This window comes from Trichoplusia ni, assembly GCF_003590095.1.
Source record: "Trichoplusia ni isolate ovarian cell line Hi5 chromosome 12 unlocalized genomic scaffold, tn1 tig00003192_group11, whole genome shotgun sequence".
NCBI lineage: Eukaryota > Metazoa > Arthropoda > Insecta > Lepidoptera > Noctuidae > Trichoplusia > Trichoplusia ni.
Window position 1 is genome coordinate 1 of NW_020799698.1, and position 26,623 is coordinate 26,623.

Here is a 26,623-nt window from a genome sequence, read left to right on the forward strand (position 1 = left end):
ATCAAATACTTCATCATCTCAGCCTATTGCCGACCACTGCTGAACGTAGGCCTCCCCAAAAAGCGCCAACCATCCCGGCCCTGGGCATCTTAGGACAATGAAAATTATGTGTGCTTTATATTAATGAAAGAATCTTCGAAATCGGTTCAGTAGTTTCTGAGATATCTCTCTACAAAATTAACCTCTAAATAATTTAGATTAATATAATTCTTGCTGTTACATAGAAGCCCATAATAATATAACATTAAACAAGGAAAATATACTATTTACACGGATAAATATTACTTTTCCTGGAGCAATAAATACCATGAAATAAGCACACAGTAATGGCATAACATGTTACATGTGATTAATAATTTACTTGTTATTTTTTTTTCCTGAAGTAAAATTCCAAAATAGTTTTATATCAAACAACCCACTTAACTAAGGTATTTTTTATGAAATAGTATGATAGAAACGTCGTTAAATCACATTATATTTGTTACATCTTTCTTGGCAGTATCTTTCCATGTTATGAGTGAATCAATATACAAAAAAACAGATTAATCATCATTCAAGTTTCAATTCAAGTATTCGTGGGCGTTGTTTGCGACTTTATGGCTATGTAGAGCCGGAACACTAAAACAGGGTAGGCTGACAGCAAGCTGGTTGGATGGCATTGATTGTTATTTGCCACCTTCAGACCCCAGATAAAAAAAATCTGAAGAAAAATGTCAGCGATCTTCAACCAGTTGAAGGACTTGCAACTTATCAAATAAACTACAAAACATCTCCCAAAGATCGAAGAACAAAAATACAATAATTAAAACTTACCAACTAAGAGAATTGAATATAGAAAACACAGAATTTCTTATCATAACATAAATACAGAGCGCATTATCAATAGAACAGCTAAACCACATTCACGACACGAGGAAAAACAGCGGCCATGACAGTTCGGCGAGCCTCTCGATCTGCGCGCGCTGATTGGCTGGCCGGATCGCGCCTCCGTGACGTCATCGACTCAGGCGCACGCAATTTATCGAAAAACTATAGCCATAGTGAAGGTTATAGCGATTTATTAGTTGTTTGTAATGTGGTTTTCCTAGCAATGTGGTCGTTTGTATGCGGTTTGAATCGTATGAGTAAGGCCAACACACAGAAATGTTGGCCTTACTCAAGAAGTACAAGTGAATGCAAGATGCCAGGATGTAAAAAATAAGATGTTTTTATCGAGCAGTGGGCAGGTAACGCTTAGTAAATAACAACTTATCAGCAAAACGTAACGTTTGTACTCGTTACCTGCACGCAATCATTTAAAGACGTTGTAGTCACTATGATAAAGCATGTTGTTAGATCTTTGGTCCTACTACAAAAAATACTAATCGTCTGAAATAGATACAGCCGAATCCAGCACGCCTAAAAACAAACAATATTGGAAAAAGTATAATAAGCACAAAGCTTGTGATAAATAGTAGAGAAAATGACATTAAAAATCTCAGACATATACATTTCAACATATTTAAAGACGCCCAATGAAACTGAATTGTACTATGTAAACTGCTTTACAGAGAAATTCAAATAATAAAACAGAAATAACTGAATACGTCACAAGGTCCTATATGGGTTTGAGATTCAATGAATGAAGACCAGACAACCGGTTGTCCGTCTCAAACGGAATGCAGGAGGGTCAACAACTTATCATTGCGCTGGTAACGAATAAAACAAGTGAAGTGCTAACTGGGTTGGTAGGGTATCTTTTTTATCAGATTGCACGTCACTTTCAAAACTTGCATGTGGTGCAGTCTCTATTTGCTGCATACGGAAATGTTATAGTATGTATTTCTTTTTATCAGACTGAAAGTCACTTTTATATACCCGTATGAGGATTCCTTGGGTCTAATATGGGCTGAATATAACGTTATTATTTTAAAGACACTTAGTTTTAACAGGTCTCTGTAGCTTACATTTTAAAGGCAACAGATTGTCGAAATATTTAGTAAAACCTTAAAGTTGGGCTTTAATAGTCGACGTTTCCGACGGTCTCGCGCGAGAAGATTAATAACGGAATAGCGGTCCAGCTGCCTGTCCGTTTATCACCAGGCTGTATTTCATGAACTTTTGAACCAAATAAAGGCTCATATTTTTTACGTTAGTATCACACTCACAGATTTACTTGTCTCCCAAACATTTTGTTTCTTTATCCTATTGTTAACCAACTCAGTGGACCCATCAACTCGCGGGGCTCTTTTTAGAGTAATGAAGTTTTCTTTCCATTAAATACTTTTATACGCAAAGACACAAAAATAAACTTTCTCAAACCACATTTTCTGGGACACCCGCTCCCGCGACTACAACATGGTCTATATCTTTTAGAAAGTAGATTACCTCGTGCGTCCGCGCAGGTTCGCAACAACTCGCAATAGTTGCAAATAGGACGCAGCCATTACTTGAGAATGTCAAGTTAGAAAACATTGTCCCTAATGTTGTTAGTAATTGATTTATCAATGAAACGATGAGTGTTTGTTTGTTTAGTTTTTTATATTGTACTAGCTGACCCAGTAAACGTTGTTTTGCCTATGAAATGATTTCTAGTTGTATGTATTTTTTGTAAAAAAACTAAAATCAAAAAATTTCTTCCAGAAAATAAAATATTTTGTTTTTAGTGAGAGCAACTCAGGTCTACTGAATACGCGTATAAAATTTGGTAAAAATCGGTAAGCCTTTTTGGAGGAGTACGGTAACTAACGTCGTGACACGGGAATTTTATATATTAGATTTTACAACCATTTAATACTTTAATGATCAAACGTGCCCAACAAACCGAACTTATCAAAACATCAGTTATATTCCATTTTGCTAATGTTGATAATTATAATCAAAACGTGGAAACGCATGATACACTTATTTAGCAATGATTTGATAAAAATGGCGATTGCGCAAGATTTAATCATCCCTTATGATAGATAAAGAATAATAACGCAATTCTGTAATAAGATATGGATAGAGGTGTGTCAGCAGATTTTATCAAAGAAACCAGGATCTATGATTAAAGGATGTAATGATGAAATAACAAATATTACAATTTTGAAGCCGCATTAAAAACCAGTTGAGATATCATATCGTGATCTTTGAGTCAGATGGACACCGTTAAATTCTTTAGAGAGGGGTATATAAAGTTGCACATGAAGGGGGTTAAAATGATATGTTCTATTACAATCGTTAAAACGTTGACGAATAGCATTTTTGGCAACTTCCCTATTTTGCTTCCCTTAGCTTATAGAGTAATGAATTCGCTTTCGGAGGTATTTGTCATCTTTAGCACTTACAGAAGTGATGATTGTCTACGTGGGCTTGACGTCTCTGCCAATGTCTTCTATAAAGGTAAAATATGACGACACAAACCACTATTAATTGCAAACATAGACGAAAACAAGCATGATTTCGCATATTAATTTACAAGTAAACACGACGTCTATTCGTATATTCTTCCCCATAAATATGCTAATTAGAAAAGACAACATACAATTGAACAACGCGAATTTACGTCATCAGCAACAATTATTGTTTTATTTGCTTGTCTCAAAAGGCAATAGGAAAATTAATTGACTAGCTGTTGCCCGCGGGCCCGCCCGTTATTAATAGAAAATTAAAACATATCCTATGTGTTAATCCTGGTTATAAAATATCTAAATAAGTTCAGTGAATTTTGCGTAAAAGAGGGACAAACATCCATATATCGTTACATATATACTTTCGCGTTTATAATATTAGTAGGATAGTCAAGAAAGATGTTTTCGGTAACAATGTACGGATTTATAGCTTGTTGTCATTACAGAACAAAGTCTTGGTCTCTATCTTCGTATTCACTTCCATTTTGAACATAACATTCTTCACACAATCCATACATTTTTTCTCTACCTACTGACTCCTGTTCTACAAGCTATCAAGCACGAGATATTCAAGGTTATGTTATACAATAGAACAAGTTTTTCAACTTATAGATTCATAAGGAAACTATGTGACATTTTGCTATTTCAACCTTTTAAAAACTTGAAAGGTTTACTCGCAAAAATGCGACTAAAACACTGATTATTGTAAATGTCACAGCACATTGAGAATAAATCTAAGCAAATTATCATAACAGGTTGTATAAATATATCTTTATAAACCGGTATTGGCAACAGTACCTAACGGATTTGCATAGCCCTGGCTTTGTGACTTAGTTTAGCGGATTACAGATGCTTTAGGGCTCTCCAATTTGAAAGTGAGCTATAGACATTTTCAGGAAATTCAAAAGATATACTTTTTTTTTGTCGATGTAGCACTTAGGACTTTTAACCTTGCTTAAATTCTAAACTAAACTAAATTCTAAAGATACTCCAAAATTATCTATGTTATTTAAAATCGTTTCGTCTTTTGTCCTGTAGAACATATCTTTTAAAGAAATGCCCATCTATAAATAATCACCTATACAGTGTCGCAGTCGTTGTACCTTTGCACTATGTACTATTGAGTAGGTAACACATAAGTAATCCGCATTTTTCCGTGTTTACGGAAATAACTACTGCTAAAACTGACAAGCGCCCAATTTAAATGAAATTACTAAGAGCCAAAACACCAACAACTATCATTCTCATCTCATTATACCATCTTTAATTAAAATCCTTTCCCTGTATACCAGTACATGGGGCCGACCATGCACGTTCTACCAACAAACGGAGGCGGGCCTCGCGGTGTGTGCCACTTGCCCATGAAGCCCGCCTTCTGCGAGCGCGCCAGACAAGCCATGATCACCGCCGCGAGAGCGAGAGCATGCAGGTTCCATGAGACAGGGACTGGCTGTTGTTATACAAGGACCTAGGTAAAGTAATTTACCTACCAATTCTATTATATAAGACAAAAGCTTGAAAATTATGGCAGTGGCCTATTGGCTATTGTTTAACGCATTGGAATACCGTTGATGAGTATAAGTGCCATCATACTTTAATTAGTAGTGTTTTACTAGTACACTTATCTTACTTCTAAAAGAAACATTACGATTAGATTCCAATAGGATCATTTATTAGATTGAAGTTGTTGGAGCTGGATTAAAAAGATTTGAGAAAGACGTAGACTAGAACGTTGAACACCCCGTGACTCACTTTGTATCGCCGTAGTTCAGAAAAAAACAAAGAACTCAAAAGTGACTGTCTGCTTAGCATCTAACTGTTTCTCTTATTCAGATTTTCGTCTCGAGCAGAGAGCCTCATGCATCGTCAGTGGGGCGGACACTTGGTCAACATGACGACAGTGCCAGAGGTACACATTTTCAACAGATTTTATATTATATTAATCATCATAGGCCAAGGCCGGGTATAACAGGTGAGAAACTATTTGGAAGTTTGACTTGTAACTTTTTTTTTTCTAGGTGGTGTTAGCCAAGGAAGCCGGTTTGAGTTATGCCGCCGTGGCTCTGGTTACTGACTACGACTGCTGGCGGCAGAATGAGGAGTCTGTAAGTGACAAAATGTATATAGGAGGCTCATACCATTTTTAAATATGTAGTTGGTGGGATACAGACACATTCCAAAATAACGTACCTACCTAGTAGCTCGTCATGCCCTTAATTTCGCATAAAAAATAAAAAAGCAGAATCTAAAAAAAAAAAATTGTAGCTTTCAATTTTATTACTGAATCCTTGTTTTATTTCTCAGGATAACGCAAAATAAATATTTTTTAGCCTTTGTATTTGTCATGTTTTGTAAAACGTCTCGTTCTCAGGTATCGGTCGGCGAGGTGATGGCGATGTTCGCTAAGAACATGAAGACACCACGACGCTCATCATGGACGCAATCCAGGTTCTCAACGCCGAAACAGACTTCCAATACCTGGAGGAGCATAAAGTAAGTGTCTCTTTGTTTCCACTTCAAAATAATACTATAATTATATCTATACCTAGTCAAGTCAATGAACAATGCTATGTAGCAAAAGATGCAGATATTATGTTATAAAATAAAAAAATGTTTATTTTTCTTTTCAGAAAACACTAGCTGGCTCCATTATGCTGAAGGAATAATACATTCATGTAAAACATAACCAAAGAAGTTTATATATTTTTTATGCAGCTACCTTTATATAATAAAGGGTTTGATAATAAATCAACATTTACCTCCATATAATTAGTTTTATTTAAACCTTTAACAAAACAATCCAGCTTATCATATAAAAAATTAATCATTTTCTGTTTAATCATTTATTTAATAGGAAGTCCATTTAGAGGAGTATTCCGATCGTGGGCTTTCTTTGCCTGCGCGATGCGTCATTTAACTTTTTTTCATCTAGGAATCCGCCATGTTTGTCACTGTTGCCGCGTTTTTATTCCGCGCACGTAGTTAGATAATGTAACATTCCGATTAAAAATATTTACGTACATTCGTTTTCGTGACTATATAGAAAGTAAAAATAGTGTTTTTCGTTAAGCTATTTGAGTAAGTACTCCATAAAAAATATTAGTGATAACTTAGTGGTGCCCGTGCGAGGAGTAGTTTAATCGTGTGTCGACGCGTTCTTGGAGTACAAATAATGGGATAAGTATATTCGAAACCGACGGTTTGGAGAGTCGTTCCAGCTTCTAGTAGGTAAGCCATATTAGTTCCGGATTATTCAACCGAACGGTAGCCCGACTTTGGCGTATTTTAAATATTTATACCTACGGCCGAAAAGGGCGCTTGGGTTGGTGTGAAAATGAAAATGACTGTTTAACTGTTTTAACGACAAACAGGCAAAATAACTAGTAATCGAAAATTTCCAATATGTTAGCTGTAAGTAAACTATACATTACAATAGAGGGGTCAATTCCAACCAGACTATATATTATACTATGGACTTGCATACTGCGGAAGTTCTTACACTTACTAAAGGCAAAATTAAATAAAACTTCATAAATTACTTAGCATATCCATTTATTTGTAGGCTAGTTTAAAAACACGTCATATAAATGATCGAATCATTCTTATTATCTAGACATTCCACACATTTACCGTTCCCTTCAGAGTGCTAGCTTCAAGGACATTGCTGGCCAAAATTACAATACATTCAATACCAGACAACGTAATGAAAACAAAATGTGTCATTAAAAAATATACATAAAATAAAAATATTATGAATCCGATATAAAGTGCGTTAAAATAAACATATTATTGTGTATAAATATGAATCAAATCATTTTCACTTACATTATTGTGCTTAAATTAAAAACTGCGAATGCTAATGATAATCTCAATTACATTCAATCGAATGAGTTGGCGCAACCCGATATTAATGCGAACCAAACAGAGTACCTAATCAATAAGTTATTTTATCTTCTGTTTAGGGTTTACAGATCAATATTGTTTGTCAAACAGATAGCGACACCTACTGGAGCTTAATATTTTGTGTTGATTTTCCTTTAATTATTACTGTTTTGTTCGAGTTGTGCCCAGTCATTCTTAGGTTTGTGACCCTGCCAGTTTAATACATTTCTAGCGTTTTGCCCAGCAATGCCGACTATCGAGATCTCAGTGTTCAGTTAGCACAAAAACTGTAGTTTGATATAACCTAATCTAATCCATTTACGTATTTAAAATCTTGTGCATCGACTTGTTAAACGTTGAAAAATTATTCTTAATATTAATTATCCTAATTATTCTATAGATTTCTTAGAAATGCATTCTTCGCCGCCGTGTAATTCTGTAAGAATGTGTTAATCTAGCGTTTGCGAAACATTGCGAACGTTCTTCGACCAAACATTTATAGGTAGATAAAGCCATTTGATCGCCACGAATTTTCAAATATAATTAGATAGAACTGCTACAAATTTATCTTCTCCTATATTACAGGCTGTTATTAGAGATTGTTACACAATAACTACTGTCCAAAGTGTCCAATCTTCAAATTGCTTCGAATTTTGACCGTAGATAAATTAACAAGACTGACTTGTATATGAATAGTTCATAACATAGAATATTTATTTCATTACAATATCCAAAAAGACTTATTGTCGTTTCTTTGTTTTGCCGAACAATTACTTTTATTTATTTTAGGTATGTTTTTTTCTTACGTACATTAAAATGATGAATGGTGTTTAATCAATATAAGTGTGGCGATCAAAAGTGAACACATGTTTAAAATAATATATAATTTAAAAAATCCAATAATTTTAGCTTCGTACAGCATGTTAATGCTTTGGCTAATGTCAATTAATAAAGTCACTCCTTTTTCCGAATACTCTTGTAATGTTTAACGTATGATTGTATAATACGTTCTGTTATTGTTACGATAATCACTGCCCTTGCCACGACTGTCATTTGAAATTCATGTTATCTCCTCACAACTGAAAACAAATAAATTATATTGAAATAGATGTTCCATTTATTTACCAGTTATAAAATAGGCGGCCTTCCATTCGATTGGTCTTCGTACTCTTCGAATGGTCTTCGCTATGTTACGTAACATTGTTCCATAGTAAGTGACTGTGGAACACTGTTATTTCTGTTTAATTTTAAGAGTATTTATGCAATAAAACAAATAGCTTTTGAATGATACAATTTCCTACATATTTCAAGTGAAATAAGACTCATTGTTATTAAATAATGTCGGGTATAATGTGGTGATACCTTAGTTCTTGGTCCAGGGGTTCCTGGGATGCTGTCCGGGGATCATGTCGAGCAGGTACTGTCGCTGGGCCTCGGCCACGCGCTGCATCTCGGCCATGGCCGCGCCGCCGCCCGCCGAGCCGCCGCCCTTGCCCGCTGCAACGTACCCACATGAGCAGAACTATGCTCTACTACGCTACGCCATAACCACTCCGACAATTATGTTAGTTCGACACTTTATTATTGGTTAGAACTGTATATTTAGATCCATGTTGTTATGCCAAGCTGGTGTCCAGTAAGTTGTCTTATCGGAATCCATGACTGCTTGTCTAGACTATTGGCGATACTTTAGAAGCCGTAACCAGAACAAACATATATAACTATATACATATATATAGCAACGCCTTCAAAGATCTATTATTAAACTAATCATTAACGGAATATACTCCAATATCACTATTTGTGACAAGTGATAGCGAAACGAGTGTTAATAACACTGTGTTATGTATTGACCAGTTTCACACAATTGTGCATGTTTAATTATTCTTACCCCTTTACTTAAGTAATCTTACATATTAAATGTCGCTGTGTTTTGTTTGTGTCAGTATAGTAACAAAAAATAATCAGCAAGTAAAATTCACAGTAAAGAGTTGTTGAAATTAAAATACATAAGCGACACTTATTACTGGGATGAGTAAAGCAAGGTTGACATTGATATAAATGTTTCGGCATTCATGAAAATATAGTAAACATTATTTGCAAAATCACTGGCTGCTTCTGCTTTCTTATTATCCAAAGGGAAATAAAAATCTTACTCAATTTTATGGCAAGGAGATTACATGGTATAAAACTATAAGCACAATATAAACTGTCGCCATTGGATTTTTTCTAGACACAGCATAACGAAATATAAACAGTATAAATAAATGTCTAAACTATAAAATAAAATAAAATATTTAGCTTAGCTCAACACTAACGCTTCAATTTACTTGAAGCAATCATAATATTGTTTCATAAATTAAATTAACTCTGTTGGTACTCTTCGTTCTCTAAAATTGGTGAGTTAATAATTAAATAAATATTTAACTCACGTCACTAAAAGCACTTGTATCACCGCATTTCCGTTTCCATAAAACTACTGTACGTACTTGAAATACTGTACAATTTCTTTAAGAAATAGGTGAAAATGTAAATTTGTTATACTTAATCCTCTGTTATGAAGTTCGGTAAGTGTTGGGCTAAGCCTATATAAGCTAAGGTATAATAAGGTATGGTGTTGGTGTAATACGTACAACGCTTACCTAGCGCGGAGGCCTGCGCCATGGCCAGCTGGTAGGTGTATATGAGCGGAGAGAACTGCATCATGGCGGCCGCCGCCGCCGCGGGGGACATGCCGCTACTGCCGCCCGCGCCGCTCAGGCCTGCGGGGGACAGCCGTTACATATGCAGAATATAATAATATGGCGGGGTTTAACTAACGCACTAAAAGCTTTATAAAATAAACATTTTCATGTTAACGGCTAGTCCAGGTCGTGAGCTAAAGCGTTATAATGTTTTACTAATTAATTAATAGTGTAATAGGAATATAACAATAATAAATCTCGGTTTACATAATCAAACAAAGTTGCCATGCACATTACTGCTTTCCTTTATTCTACTACCGATGTGACAAATATTATTTATTAGCCTTATTTTTTTCTTAAAGGAATTGTTCCTTTAAGAAAAGAGGCGTCTAAAAAGTATTTTTAAATAAAAATAAAGAGGAATATATTACTAGGCACTACAAATGACTATTTTACCATACCCATTCATGTTGTTTCATCAATATATTTAAGGTTACCATAATTCTGCCTAGTTTGTGCCCAAATGGCCGTGTCGAGTCTATAAAAGATGTGATTAGTGTAAGTTCAATATGTAGCGACATGAGACGACTACCTCGCAACAGTTGGTGTTGTAGCGCCTGCATGGCGGCCGCGCTGTGTTGCTCGAAGGCCATCTGAGCCGCCGCTGCTGCTGCCAGCTGCTGAGTACATACATGAAGATCACATAAATAACATTACTAGCTTTTGCCCGCGGACTTCGTACGTCGCGGTATAGTCGACTAAAATACAGACAAAAATATAAAAAGAAAGTATATCGAGCTATCCTATCTTTCAAGCTGGATCAAAATTGATATATTACCTGATGTTGCTTACTGCTGCTACTGTTTTGACTGGTGCTGCTTGATGATGACCCTAGAAACAAGAAGTACAGTTTATTCGCAAGCATGACAACAGTTTATAATGTAAGTAAGACCATTAGGCCGTGGCGTAGCTTGGGTCACCGTCGCCCGGGGCGGATTCACACCTTGGCGCCCAAACTAGGAAACCTGTTTGTTTATGTTTCCTTCGCGCGCGGAACATCTAAATTTTTCATGATAATTTGCCGCCCTCCTGATAGTGGCGCCCGGGGCGGTCCGCCCCCCCCCCCCTAGCTACGCCACTGCCATTAGGTAAAAAGCTAGTTTCATATAGGAATTATTATTAACTTACCTTTGCCTTTCTTGGCGGGCACCTCACTGGTTTCTCTCGAGCGATCCGAGTGGTGACTGCGAAGCGATTCTGATGACGTCATTGTCCTGTAACGCATATAATAGCATCTTTATATAAATTCTGGACTGATTGAATCAATATTTCGATTCAGTGGAAGGTAAAAAAATGTTGTTACGAGAATTATGTATGTTTGTATGTGTCGCGCAGTGAGTGTACCTGGGCGCGGGCGGTGCGGGCGGGGCGGGGGGCGCGGCGGTACTGCGCTCGGAGCCCTTGCCGGGCGCCGGGGACGCCGCCGAGCCGCCGCGGGACGAGCCGCGAGACGACGATATCTGTGAGAACAACAACAAACTCTAATTCACCCGTCTAAATTAAGCGGGCTCTACACTCGCGCGCGATTTTTGCTGTGAATTCACGCCGTTCCTCGCAATGAACGGGGAACGGCGCGAAGCGTGCGCGCGAATCCATCTACACACGCTTTTTGCGGCTTTCGCGGCCTTTCGTGCCGCGAATGTAGAGCGCGCTTTAGAATGCAATAATAGTAAAATGCCGATTTCGAGATAAACGCATTTTACGCAGTTTTAATGCAAATACGGCGGAAATCATTCGAGTGATTTCTTTATGAATTTTTTTTTTCTAGGATGCTATTTCTGGAGATAAAAGAAAATCTGAAAAATGTCGACTACTGTATTCTTAGTTTCGACGGCAGAGTTGTCCTGGAGGTTTAAACTGAAAGAAAATATGTGAGGTTAGATCTCCTGGTCCTGCACAGCGCGCGGCCTCCTGTGCTAGCTGTACCTGCAGCGGGCGGTGCGCGTGCGAGTGCGCGGGCGGCGGGTTGGGCGCGGCGTGGTGCGCGGCGGGCGGCGGCGACGCGGCGGGCGCGGCCAGGCGCCGCTCGATCTCCTGCTCCTGCTGCAGCGCGCGGACGAACGCCGTCTTCAGCCGCGCCGTGTGCTCCGCCTGGAGGGAGAGAATACCATATACTCACAGCCCTAGTATAGGAATGCTACGCTACGCCTTGCTGACGTTTGTGGTAAAATAGGTTTATTTAAATGTTTTCTTAAATCATTCAAAAACGTGTTCAGAGTGTTGTAGTAACAAATTTTCAATAACAAACGTAATGTAATGATACAAAAGCAAATAATTCTAATGGATATACATTTTACACGTAACTACATAAGTGGTGGTGTGTTACCTTGAGCGCTCGCTTGACGTTCCCGCTGACGCAGAGCTCGCAGAGCCTCCTGGCGGCGGGCGGCGGCGGCGCGGGCGCGAACGTGGCGTCGAGGCGCCGCGCGGCCGCGCCCCCGCCGCGCTCCCAGCGCCACACCGGCGTGAAGTCGCAGCCGCACTGCGCGCACAGCGCAGGCACCGACGAGCGGGGCATGCTGCACACACACAGGCTCATGTAGCGAGGAACCCACACGCTTATATTTTATAGATCCATGACGAATCGAATCGCCTAGCACCTTTGCATAGGGGTTATACATAAGGCGGGGTCGCGAGTCGAAATATATGAGGTGACTCCGGTATAGTTGGTTTTTAATTCCGATAAAAAGGTTATGATAGTCACGCGTATTGTTTACAAGAATAGTCACGTCACGGCACAGATAATTAATAGACATTGCATAGCGAAAATATATTTATATTAAATACAAAATATATTAGGAAAGGTGCTCAAATAATTTAATATTTTTTTATGGTGTGATATAATCGTAATGAACCGTTCTATCAAATAATAAAAATAGTGGCAAACTAGCCTATTATACGATCAATTTAAGAACTCCAAACAATGGTAAATCCACACAGCCTGGCAGCCTCGTAAAATATTTTTTCCTAAAATTGATTTTATTTTCATATGATTATCGAACAATTGCTATAAGTAATAGCGAGATATTGTGCAATTCTGTCTACTCTCCTCGTCATCACGACGTACACGACCAAATGCCTTATAAAAGTAAATTATACATAAAATAGTATAATAAACAGCTTTGATATGATACATTAACTCACCGATCCTCGTTCGTGAGGTAGTCGACGACATGCTCGAGCCCCACCAGGTACACGAAGTCGGTGTTGCTCGGAGACGGGATGAAGTTCATTTCTGGTGGCGGCGGTTTGGGCGGAGGGATCTATAGAGGAATGGGCTTATTATATTAATGTTCTTGAACACTTGTCCAGTGTTGGACAGATTTAAACCTTATTTTAAGCACATTTAGTTTCATATTAGTATTGTTTTACAATTAAACGCTCTATAAGAATCGCAGCACGTGATTTGTAGGTTTTAGGGAGCATTACGACTAATAATTCTTCTTAGCAAATTTCTTGCAAGAATTTTCAAGTCATACAATTTTTTTATAAAAATTTCATTATGCGTTTGACTTCATAAACTATTTGCCTCATAATGTCTACAGAACGATTAAACACCTACAAAGTAAAAATCGTGTTCCATTAAACAACATGCTACGATCTCAAGTAACGTATCTATCTTTTACAATCATGCATCTTTTGATTTGGATGCAAGTTCATTATCCGAAATATTAGGATCATTATCTTAATTATAACATAACTGAATAACGTTTCGATGTTTTCATGTAGTACTAAGTAATGATAGACACGAACAAAAGGGTGGGGGCCCTCGAAGGACTTACACTAACCTTGTCGGTGATGTCCTTCAAAAGGTCAGACGCGGAGTACTCGCACCGGAGCGCATGTATGAAAAGATGCATGGATGTGAAAGAAGCAAGAGGAACGAGTGTCGGACTATGGTACGCGCGTGCAACCAAACACGGGATATACACAGCTGGGGTCACACAACGCTTGAAGTGACGATATTTTCCTATTCACATTTACATAATATTAAATAGCTCGACTTAAGACACTGAATATATGAAGTCTTTCATCCAATGTCCAAACCCAAGTTTTTCGGGGTCTAGATTGGATATTAAAGTATGTTTCAATTTTGTATTCAACTTGTATTAGACAAAAGTTAAGGAAAATATCGCCAGTTGAATATATTTAACCCGTGTAGATCGATCTACGACGATCGGTGCAAAAAATTACAAATAACAATCCTTTATTTGGAAAGTAATATTAAAACAAAGTAAACAAAAATTATATAGAAGTGTTCACACTTATATTAGTCAACAACCACTGCCCCGTCTCGTTCGTAATAATCATTGACAATTTTTTCCTTCTATAGTCTAAGATCGGGAAAGGGATGTTGTCAATTTCAATTTATAACTCTGCTTTATGCTCACAAAACATTAGCAATTCAACAGAATTAGGTAAAATTCGACACACACAAGTCAAAACCTTGCATAAACAATTAGTAACAAATAAAAATAGTTAAAATAAATAGGTACACACCTGCAGTAAGGTCTTCTCGAGTTGTTTACGCAGCGCCAGCTTAGCGGCGGCCTGGCGCTGGGCGGGGGTCTGGGTGTCCTCAGAACTACGCGAGCTGGCCTATAACACAATATACTGTATGAGAGAAAGCATTTGTAGGTGTTGAAGGGGAGGTCTTTATTAGTACGACAATATTCTTTTATTTGTAGAATCGATTTTTTCAAGTGGTTGCTGCCAAAAACCAGTGGAGTTATGTCTAGTATAGAAATAGCCAGTTGTTTCATATTTCAGGTGAAAAAGGGGCTTATAGTGTTACTTTTAAACTGATATTTTAGTGCGGTCAGGTAAGGGTTCGATATGAGTAGGGGAAGTTATTGAGAATATCCCCAGGATAATAGGAATGCTGTATTGTCAGGACATGTGACTATGTACATCAAGACTAGCAAGCATATTTCTTGCCCTCCAAAATTCGGTATTGACTTCCGGCTACAGACGTTATTTGCTTTCAAAAAGTTTTCCAGTAGTGCTCTTTTTGGGTACAACCGGTACGCTTTGACTATCTGATTATTAAATAGCGCAAGGGTCGCAAAGCTCTATATTTTACTTTAATATTTACATCTTGGGGTCAGTTTTTGTATGAGCCACAATTCTTTTTTTTATATTGTATATTATGTATTACTCTTCTCAAAAATAAAATTGGTGTAAGATTACTATAGTATCTTGGTAAAAATGAATCCCAAATCCCAAAACGTAATTTCTAGAGATAATCATTGAAAGGTTATTGATTACACCATTATCAATTTAAAACAATAGAAGTACATAAATGGCACAACAATACAAAAACTGATCCCCAAATAGAAATAAAAGAAAATAAAATATAAGAATGCAATAATAGTGAAATGACATCACATTTCCATACTCACTGCATCGCTCGTGCTACTCGTTACCGAAGAGTTGTCCTGAGACGGCTTGCAATGTACAATCGTAAGTATAAGGTTATGTGTACAGAGCCTTAGATGAAAGACTTCAAATTGCTAATCAAAAACCCTTACGTTTTCTATTACTACAGATATTAAATTAGAGAAAATGATTGGTTTCTCTCTTATTTTCGTATTCACATACGAGATTTAGTTTAATATCACATTTAGGTGTTACACTGTCACTGTTAAGAGGAATGCAGAATTAAATATGTATTCCCCTTAACAGGGCATTTATGTAGCTAAATACGATTTGCGAGTACCGCTACTTTTACTGTTTACGTTTCAAAGGATTCTATTAAATTATTCGAAACGAAAGCTGTTCCAAAGAGAAAAAATGATGAAATTCATAATTGTATTCAATTATTATGTTTAGACCAGTCAGTATATAATATGTTGATACCTTATTAGAGGATGCATGTTGCGAGGCAGGCGGCGGCGCCGGTGTGATGGTCACTGATGGAGTTATGCTCGCTCCACCGCTCGTAGATGACTGTTATAAATAATTATATTTGATATTACATGCACATATAAATCATCGGTTTTTGTTATGTATTTGCATAGGGAGATCTATCAAATTGTCACGACTGTTTTTCGGGTATCACTTATTTGGTATTAATAAGCTCCATTTCGTCACCGACAACGATGCATAATGATGTTGTGCTTGTACAATTTTCTTAATATTTTTAAAAAACTATACTTTTAAATTTCCTTTTTCTGTTACTTGGTAAATACAATACATTCAAACTGAAATTGAATCAGACTGATAGACATACGGCTGGAGAGCTTGATGCAATGAATGATGGGCTAAGCTGGGTGCTGTCCAATGTAATTTGACCTTTAAAAAGCGCTACTTAGTAGCCTAATTAGTATAAATGACATTTAGTTGGTACCTGCGAGCGATAAGGTCCAGGCGTGAGCGTGGCGCCGCCGGGCAGGCTGGACGTGCGGCGGGACGAGCTCGTCGAGCTGGCCGCCGCTGTCGCGCTGCTGTTGTTTGTGCGCTACAAACGTATATATGTTAGTGCATATCGCGGAAAGACAGAAATTTGAAACATGGCAATCGTAAATAGTAAGGATTTCATTCCAGGAGGAGCAATGATGGGCATGTGTATCAGGCTAACTTATTGCCTATGCATATCAGAATTATCAGAAAATTACATATAAAACACTTGCTGGAATTTAGACCTACAACTATGTGCATAATAATGCAATTTTTGAAACCCTAGTTCACATAAATACTTAGACCTTTGTTTAGTCCTAGCTACCGCATTAGGTTAAGTAACCTGTAGATTAGTGTGATAATTAAATAAAGTAACGTGTATAATGAGACTTGCGGGTCTCCCCGAAACTTGGTGCGCGTTCTTGTAGCGGGTCAGCAACACTGCGGCGCTGCACTGCTGTTGCAAAGGCTTAGCATTTGTATCAACTTTGGGTGTGTTTGCAGCAAATTCACCGTGTGCAGACTGGACACAACACACCGCAAGAGACCGTTGGCTGGCGACCTCTACACCTGCTACCCCCACCGATCCCCGCGGAACGCATAATAAGTTAGCGTGCACGAGGGCTTCGTAACGCCAAACATATGTTAATATTTAGCTTCGCATGAAGGTTAAATAATTAGTTCTAGGTTTTGTTGTGTGTACCTTAGCCTGCTGGTGTGCGGGCGGAGGAGCGGGTGTGACGGTGACTCCGGGCGGGACCACGCAGCCGCTGCCCGCCAGCGCTGTGCCCGTCGACGTGTCCTGACAGGGAAATAAACTATTAACATCTGTTCACTGTAAGGGTGTCCCATCTGTGCGTTGCGTTGTGATGCTGTCTGATATGGCAAAGAGGAACACACACGCACTTAGTTAAGATTTATTATCAGTTCGGACTTCGGACACATGTAATCAAAGAATTTATTTTTAAATCAATTGTTACATATTTTTTTACTAACACAAATTTAATCCTTGTGTCGCGGCGGGTTTTACAAACATGCAAATCACATGCATCAAGACACCCAGATTCAGAACAAGCATTCGTGGATCACACTAATGCTTTTCCTACGCGGGGATAGAATTAGCGACTAGTCGAGCACAGTGGGTTTGGTGTTGTGACCTCAACCACTCTGCTATAAGTGCAGCTTATTTATTACTTAAACATAACACTTTACCTTAGCGGGCGGCAGTCCTGTGGCCTGCTGCGACTGCCTCAGCTTCCTCAGCAACACAAGCCGTGTCTCCTCAGCGCGCAGCTTCTCACGCAGCGTGCGAAGTCGACGCTCGCGTTCCCATATCTCAGCACTAGATAGCTCCTGAGTTACAGATAATACAGGGTTAGTTATGTTGTAGATGGTTATTTAGAATTTGTCTTAAAAGGTAAACAACCTTGGTGGTTTTTTTTTATACAAAGACAGGTTAAATAAATAACTGAGGATTTATTTCAGTGGTAAATTGGATTTGGTTATCTTTATTTTTGTTTTATATTAATTTTTAGTCGTGATTTTTTACAGTTTTAGGGCAAAACGACACTCTAAATGGAGTAAAGTATAAATTATGGTTTTGTAAATTGTTTTTTTCCCAGTTGAACGTTTATATAGACAAGTCGATAAATAAGTTTACTTTTTGTATATCAATCAAAATAATTCTTTGATACTCGGCTATTTAAGTTCCCAATATTAGAAGTAGTAAAGATACGTTCGGAAGGAAGATAATTAGCAATCAGATATAAGCTCATCGCATATTGTCGTTAAACTGCAGCACTATAAAAAACAACGAACTAAGAAAATAGGTCACCTAACTTAAAACTGATTAATATTAAATGATTATTAATGTCAAATAAATATTTTGAAAGATTAGCACAAACACAAGCAATATCTTCAAAATCACGAATACTATAGAAGTTCACAGCTGTTAATCGATGCTTTTTGTGTATTGTCTCTCACGATACCTATTCTATTAAACTGAATGACGCATTTACGTTTTAATTCATTTTTTAACTCGAAAGCGAATAACCTAAAATGACTTGTAGTTTCAAGTTCATAAGGTGTATATTTGAACTTTATGTATTATGACCGAAATCGATCCGTTATATCATATTAATGCAACCCGTGACAATTGCTTGTCGTTTCTAGTATATAAATATTCGATTGTCTGTATTTCACGTGTAATAAGTAAACAGACAATGAGTATTGTATAGATCGAGCAGTTTGGTAAATTAATGGGTTCGATTAAATATCAAATCAATTGACCTACATACTTATTTACCTACTCTTGTTTTATGTGACCATCAAGTATCTGTATTATAAAATAAACGAACAACGCATTTACATACATGTTAATAATGCTCTCGTCTTTTTTTTTAACTTCTTTGTGGTTAGTAAATTGAAATTAGTATATTCTCGGTATATCGCACTTTTATTTCTGAACGCCTTAGGAAACTGTTTTAGGTTATCCGTTTTATGGATAAGATACATGCAATTAATGAATTAGTAACACATTTTCATATTTCACCAGCCGATAACTTAAGAATCTTAAATTATGTCTAATTTAACATATACATATATACGTATAATAGCTGTATACTTTCTATGTAAAAATGACTTATTTGAATTTGAATTGATAATCTGTTGTGTCTCTGAATCTAATACTTTGAACGATGGACTTCAACCCCATAATTGTCGCATCGAATTGACCTGATTCTACGTACAGAATCTACCCACGGCATCTAGACTGACCCGACTACTCACCCATAATACTCAACCCATAGAGCTGTGAATATAACTTATCGCAATCACAAACAGAGACAGAATACTCGTAGCGTCTCTTTCTTACTCATCAACCCTAATCACGTCTAGTCATCACAGTGTTACAGCAACAACTACTATAAAATTAAAGCTTACCCTATGCCCCGGTATAGGCAGTGGCGGTTCATTCTCGTCTTCTTCAGAGTCTTCATCGTCGCGCGGGTCTCGTGGGGACTCGGGCGCCGGCGCCGGCAGAGTACTCGGCGTTATTGATACGTTCACACCGCCAGAGTTTAGTTTGCTGCTCACATCTGTGTAGAGAATATCGTGGTTAAGAAATTACGGTTCTGGTTATTGACTGCACGGATAGCCGAGTGGTTGAGGTCACCAAGCCAAACCCACCGAACGAGACGAGTCGCGGGTTCGATCGGTTTCGATTCGGTCCATGAATGGTTAATCCTGAGTCTTCGCGTCTGTGTGCATGTGAACCCCCTCACGGGTTCTTCCCTTCGGGTATTTGGAAAACATAGTGTGACTTTTTCAAGGTTGTTTAAAACCAGGTCACACGTTTTGGAAGCCTTAAACTCTGGTACCAGGTGTTACATACGAAAAAAAGCTGCCAATTTATTACAATACCCAGGTTAACTCTAAAATGGCCGTATCATTACATTAGTACCACCATTTTTAGGTAAATTGGATTGTGTAGAAACTGCGTCACAATATTAATGTGTATAGCTAAATACATTATATCTTAAGACACAATATTCTCTTATCTAAGCTCACGTGCTAAGATTGCCTGCCCTACTAGTCCGACGAGTCGTTATCATTACAAACATGAATGAAGTAATACGATCAGAGATACAGCGTTTAATATGTATATAGATTACATTTAAATCATAATTATTTTTGTTATGCTAGTCTCCATAAATAAAATTATTGACATGTGTAGTATCTTTCTTGACATGGTTGGCTTAACTTGATCTACCTGTGACCTAAAATTATGATGTTGACATAAAAACTCCTTATTAAACTATCTAAACTGTAAAGAATTAAGTTGCCCGGACACTAATGAAACTATTACAATGTATAGTTTGTGTAGTTATATCATTTGAAGGCGTTAAATTGCAGTCCAGCTAGCGAGTACGCGAACTAGCTGGGCAAACTACTGTCCCATGCGTTTGTGCTTTAAGTCATACCGCAAATGACCGAAACACGAATAACGATGTTCGCACAGCTTTTTTTCAAGCTGATGATGTGATTTGAATATCTATCAAAAAACAGCTTAGTTTTGAGATTTCCCAATAATTATTTCAGACGCGGAACGACTAGTGCGCTGTCACGCTTCCGCAACCGCGACAATCTTACCATAAGAGGTAGAGGTAGCCCCTAGTCTTAATAATCAATCAATTGCTAACCTTACAATGATAGACTTCATTAGCTAACTGAGTAGATACTGGCTTAGGTATAAGAATACTCACCAGTAAATGGCGCTGGTGTGGACATAGACGGCTTCCGATGCGGCGGCGCGGCGGGCAGCAGCACGATGTCCGGGCTCTCCGCATAGCTACGCTGTTCGGAACGGGGGCGCAGCACCCGCTTGCCGCTCGAACCCTGCGCAGTACACATGTCAATATACGGAACTTATGTCTACATGCTTGAAAAAAAAACCTCTAAGTATACTTGAAAAATAGAAATTTGAAATATTTTATAAAGCAAATCAATTTGTCATACTTTAGAGTTGTTTGTTTCAATGTTTCTGTATTTTTTTTATTAATAGATCAATACTAAAATAATGTCATTTTCTCATACATTAAAATTCAACAAATATTTTATGTGTGACACTCTACACAGAAGTACACAAATGTAAATTAACAAACACTTTGTTTTTTATTTGATAAGTTACTTGTATGCATTGAAACAAACAAATCTCAAACTCTACGAGCTATAGGCAATGTAGCTTTTATAGAACAAATAATTATTAGTATATATTTCAATATAAAATAATCTATTCATTACTAATATCAAGCAATCTACTCACAATCCTGAGTTGTTGTACCTGAGTAACATCATAGATAACCATAAGTTGCACTCTTAATGTTATATTAGATGTTTAAATCTGTTCCTGGTATTCTCATAAAGGCTTGTGCCATGGTAACATGTTAAAACTTAACACAAGTCACACTTTTAATATCTCTTCACGGGGCCTACTATTACATCTGACAAGTAAGAATATGGTGTAAAAGAGAGATGCCATTCTATACTGTACTGTGTCATCTTTACACACACAGCCATAATAGTATTACTTTAAGATGTGGTGCTAGACCCTCAGTGCTAAATACACAGTTAACAGCCAGTCACATCAAAGGTGACTGTTGTAATTTGATAAATTTATAATCTATGTTCACTGCTGTTCACTGGCATGCAAGAAGTAGCGCCATATATTATTTTTAAGTTGGTCCTATATCTAATTTTGTTGTGCTTAAAATTGAGGAATATTTCAAAGTATGTTGTTCACTACTTTGAACTGAAGTGATATTAAAAATATGAATTGGGTCCATTTATAGAGATTGTAAAAAATACATGTTCACTTATAACTATTGTTTATCTTTATCATAATGCTATATTTATGAATGCAGGAACAGATATAAACAACTGTGTTATTCAAACAACATATTGCCTAATGTTTTAAAGTTAGGCCACATTTGAAATAGTTTCAGATAGACAGTTTTGGAAGTTTTAATCAAATGTACACAGTATATTTTTCAGTTTCATTGTTCAGGAATGAAACTCAAAGATTTATTGACCCCACCAGTAGTGTTATCTATCTCAACATTTCTACAAATAAAACTATTGATATTTGAATATCAATAACACACAAATCTCATATGACCAGTTACAACTGTTTACTAACACAATATTATGATTTTGTTAACAAAGGAAATCAGAATGATTATAATAATCAATTCTTTATTAAACCATACAATTAGTGGCTTCATATTAGTTTCACACGCAGTCAACCAAACCAGTAAAACTTGAACCATAATATCATACTTCTAATGAGTAATTGGTGGTCTTTATTTAAATTTTGTTATTTCCATACTAAGGTTTTAAATGATAGAATGTACAATGGCCACATTAGGTTACATATCAAACAACCATTATTGGGAACAAAGAAGTTAGAATAAGTACATGTCTGCACAGAAATAAGGTTGATTATTCAATGATATTGTTTTCAATGATATACATATGGTTGACTGTATAAATAAACAAATGAATGGTATAAATGTTGCAAACTGTACTCACCCTATCAATCTATCAGATGCAGGCAAAAGAAAGGGTAAACATTATTTATTTGTTAATTATGCTTGTATTTTCTTGTTTTACAACTGTTTTGTAATTTTTGATTTCTATTCATTTATTTACAGTTATAGGACAAAACAAAGAAGATTTAAGAAAATTAAAATTCGTGCTATAATTATCATTTTAAGACCAACAGCAAAGAAAGGAATGCTGAATTCTCATACTATTCAAAGAATTATTATTTCATAGAATCTCTTTAGATGAAAACAAGGTTTGGTCAGTAAAGGGAATAAGTATATTTATAACTTACATGTGGTGGTGGCTGAGCAGGCGTTATAGTAAGCCCACTGGCAGTCAAAGCTCTCAACTCACTCAGCTCAGGAGGCAATGCCCTGCATCATTAAAAAAATTACATAATTCCAGATAAAATAGTAATGTAAACAATGAAATTAAGTTTAATAATAAACTCACCTGACACTCAGGTCAACTGCCGAATCGTCTACGTCCATTATGGTTAGTCACCTCTGCAACAATTACGTATTACCTTAATATACACAAATTATTTAGGACATCAATCAATATAAACAATAAATAATTAATATATCACTTCTACCGATCACTGTTTTAAATCAACGAAGGTTTGAGCAACACATTAGGCTATCGATTATGTCGACATTACAATGAAATTGGTAATCATTTAGATCGATTTTTTGTCCAAATGTAATGCACACGCACGCATCACCGGGATGACAATTGACAAGACAACGGTCAGTAGGCGCGAGAAACAACATCCACAAACGAAATTGCATTGTTTTACCTAATTTTTACCAACGGGCACTAGTCACATATCTTCTTAGTAAATAAATTGATATTAAACACTTTTTAACAATTTAAAAGGTATTCACTGGCAGTCACAACAGAGTACCTCCAGCAGCCATTGACAACAGATAACACAAGAAAATTAATCAGATACACAGATTACTATGAATAAACATCTAAGGGATGTGGGGTAATCGATGAATCAGGATGTATCAATTTATTAACTTTAAAGATCTCACGACTTATTCCAGGAAATTAAAAACACTCTCAAACGGTGTCCCAATTTGAGCCAGGACTTTATGATCCAGTTCCACATTGAATAGTTTTAAATGGAATTGGATCAATTAATGAATTAGCGGAATGTGGATACTGTCAATGCCAAATAAGTGTCAGTCAAGCATTGACAATCTAAAGAAAGTGCTGTTTTTGAAATCAAACACATGCTTTGTTTTGGTTAAAACCAGAAAAAATAATTGTTTTACAAAATGCCAGGTCCAGACTTGCTATCAAGTCAAGGGCTGCGTCTGGATGGACGAAGGCCAAATGAGCTTCGTCGTATACGGTGTAAACTTGGGGTATTTGCTCAACCCGATGGAAGTGCCTATTTGGAGCAAGGAAACACGAAAGTTTTAGCCGCTGTTTATGGACCTCACCAGGTAACATTTCATATAATCTGTTTAGGATAAAAAATGTATAAAGGCATAAGTATTTTCACTATAATAGCATTATTGCTTCAAGTAATTCACCATAACAAAGATTAAAGAACAGCCTAAAATAGTAAACAACAAATTAGGATTTAACTAAGTCTATCGGGTTTCACATTGTCTAATTAATTACTTTTTAGGCCTCAAAATCAAAAAGTCTGCAGGATGGAGTTGTTGTTAACTGCCAGTACAGTATGGCCACATTTTCCACAGGTAAATATGTTGCTTATTGCTATTTATTCGAAACAAGTTTAAATATTTTAAGTGATAGCACTGATAGCATCAGTCCACTAATAATTCAAGTTCTGTATTCTAATCTATACTCATTTGCCTAGGTATTTAACATAAGGTAAACACACTTGAGAGTGTCTTTTTGTCTCAAAACTCAGTTTAAAAGTAAAATGTGTAGCAGTAAAGAATTAAAATGATCAGTTCTTCCTTTATTTAACGTGTAATTGTATTAAAGGATACCAAAATCATGTATTTTTCAATACTTTTATTTTAGCACATATTGTAGTTCACCTTTGAATAAAATAATTGTGATAATTTTCTCAGGGGAAAGAAAGAACCATCCTCGTGGTGACCGCAAGTCTCAGGAGATGTCAATGCACTTGAGACAGGCTCTCACAGCCGCCATCAAGACTGAACTCTACCCACGATCACAGATTGACATCTATGTTGAAGTATTACAGGTATTACTATTGTATTTTTCTCTATTTACTACACAGCTATACATTTAAATTTTTAAGGTAAAAATGATGAGCTTCACATTAAAACAATAGATACCCGCTTTTTAACAGAATCAATCATGGAAAGTGAAGTTTCTTACTGATCATCTATCAAATACTGATTAGTCTTTTGACCAGATTCCAGTTCAATATGATCAGATTTCCTACCTACAGGTGTTTTTTTTTTTTTTTTAATACTTCCAAGGTATTTTATCCTGTGTTGCGAGAGTTTTACTAACATTGAACTCACATGGACAAGAAAACCCGATTCAGGACAAGCATTTGTGGCATTCAAAGCGTGTTGTCACAGTCACACACAGTGGCTTTCGCGTCGTGACTAATAACCACTCAGACAATAATACTTCATCTTTTTACCACTGGGATTTTTTCAGCTTTAAAGTACCTACCTCCAGTTTGACCAATTTGTGTATGTTTGTCTAACTTTAAACTTTGTACTACTTTTCCGCATTTTATGAATTTTTGGTACATAATTTTGTTAAATACAATGTACAATATTAACATTGTTTTATCAATTCTCTAGGCAGACGGCGGCGCTTACTGTGCGTCAGTGAACGCAGCGACGCTCGCGCTCATCGACGCCGGCATCCCGCTGCGCGCGTACGCCTGCGCCTGCTCTGCGTCCATGGCGTGGAGGAATGGCAAGCCCGAACCACTGCTAGACGTGGGCCATGTGGAAGAAGCGGCCGGTGGGGTTGTGCTCACTGTGGCTAGCTTGCCTAGTACTGGTAGGTGTATTAATAATATATTCACAACTTTCACACAATTCCATCAAATCTCAAATGAAGCAAAGCTTGTATCATAAGTACTAGACAACTGATAAACATACTACATTCCACAAATATGCGTATTATGGATAAGTAACACCCAGACACATAATAAATGATCGTGCTCATAACACAAACATTTGTCTGGGTGGAGTGGGTGGGAATTGAACCCACGACCTTCGGTTTAGCAGTCAGGGTCACTAACCACGAGACCGACATGCCAGTCTTTTTTATCAAGACTTAAATTTTACACTGCTTCGAGTTTGCAATAATTTAAAGGACATAAGAGATCTCCCTGCAACTTAAGGCTGGTTCTACAATTTGATAAATACGTCTTAAAAACGTTTAGACGTGTAACGGTATTGTATCTTCTACCATTTCTCGCAAGTGATGCTTACCGTACGCGGTGTTGTTTTTGCTAATGATGAAGTCATATTTGATAAGAAACACCGATCATTTTCCATCCTATGTCATTTGTGTTTATATCTTATTGAAAACTATATGCAGCTTTTAACAATATGGATGCAAAGCTTATTCTAAACGCAAGTTTATTTATCTGTTACAGGTAGTATAGGACTAATAGAAATGTCGCACAGACTACATATGGATTACTTTGATGTGGTCCTGAGCAGAGCCATGCAAGGGTGTAGAGATATTGAGGTAAGTTTATCAAAGAAATGATATAGAGCAATAAGGTTCAAATTTAAATGTGCTGAGTGTTTGAGTAAAGAATATAATAATCTTAGTTGAGCAGGAATTGTATAATGGGTCTATTTTCAGGTTATTTTGGACCGAGCAGTGCGAGAACACTTGGCAGAGGGGTGGACAAAGCAAGATGTAGTTGTAATATGAAATAAATATTATTCTTTTAAATTTTGTTTCATTTATAAAGTAATAAGCTACCTAATGCATGTAATGTTATTACTATTATGTAAATATTAACGAAAAGATAGGTGAATGTAATTTTTGTAGAATGAAATTCTGCCTAAAAACCATGTCTCGGAAATCAATATCTAAGAATTTTACATTCACGTCATCGTTTCTTCCTTTACAACACAAGACGCTACTTAATTAGTAAATAGTATATCAAGAAGTAAAATATTTTTG

General features: G+C 36.9%; 2 protein-coding genes and 1 pseudogene across 2 annotated transcripts; 2 read left to right on the forward strand and 1 right to left on the reverse strand.

Annotated features, from left to right (window-relative positions):
* The first annotated feature begins 2,978 nt into the window (after window positions 1–2,978).
* Window positions 2,979–6,079, forward strand: LOC113506356 (annotated as a pseudogene).
* Window positions 6,080–8,615: 2,536 nt separating this feature from the next.
* LOC113506359 (transcriptional repressor p66-alpha-like) lies at window positions 8,616–23,449 on the reverse strand. Its single transcript, XM_026889205.1, has 21 exons — window positions 23,298–23,449; window positions 22,952–23,004; window positions 22,791–22,872; window positions 22,484–22,492; window positions 21,219–21,236; window positions 20,659–20,791; window positions 19,337–19,491; window positions 17,609–17,749; window positions 17,100–17,198; window positions 16,347–16,457; window positions 15,857–15,946; window positions 14,498–14,596; window positions 13,142–13,260; window positions 12,324–12,516; window positions 11,924–12,088; window positions 11,342–11,457; window positions 11,126–11,211; window positions 10,776–10,828; window positions 10,527–10,617; window positions 9,887–10,015; window positions 8,616–8,750 (listed from the first exon to the last, which is right to left on the reverse strand). Exons 2-21 carry the CDS (start codon window positions 22,987–22,989, stop codon window positions 8,617–8,619), a joined length of 2,061 nt encoding a protein of 686 aa, XP_026745006.1. The 5' UTR covers window positions 22,990–23,004; window positions 23,298–23,449; the 3' UTR covers window position 8,616.
* Window positions 23,450–23,681: 232 nt separating this feature from the next.
* LOC113506358 (exosome complex component RRP41) lies at window positions 23,682–26,389 on the forward strand. The gene is made up of 6 exons (XM_026889204.1): window positions 23,682–23,955; window positions 24,144–24,216; window positions 24,559–24,695; window positions 25,273–25,477; window positions 26,082–26,176; window positions 26,297–26,389. Exons 1-6 carry the CDS (start codon window positions 23,785–23,787, stop codon window positions 26,366–26,368), a joined length of 753 nt encoding a protein of 250 aa, XP_026745005.1. The 5' UTR covers window positions 23,682–23,784; the 3' UTR covers window positions 26,369–26,389.
* Window positions 26,390–26,623: the final 234 nt, after the last annotated feature.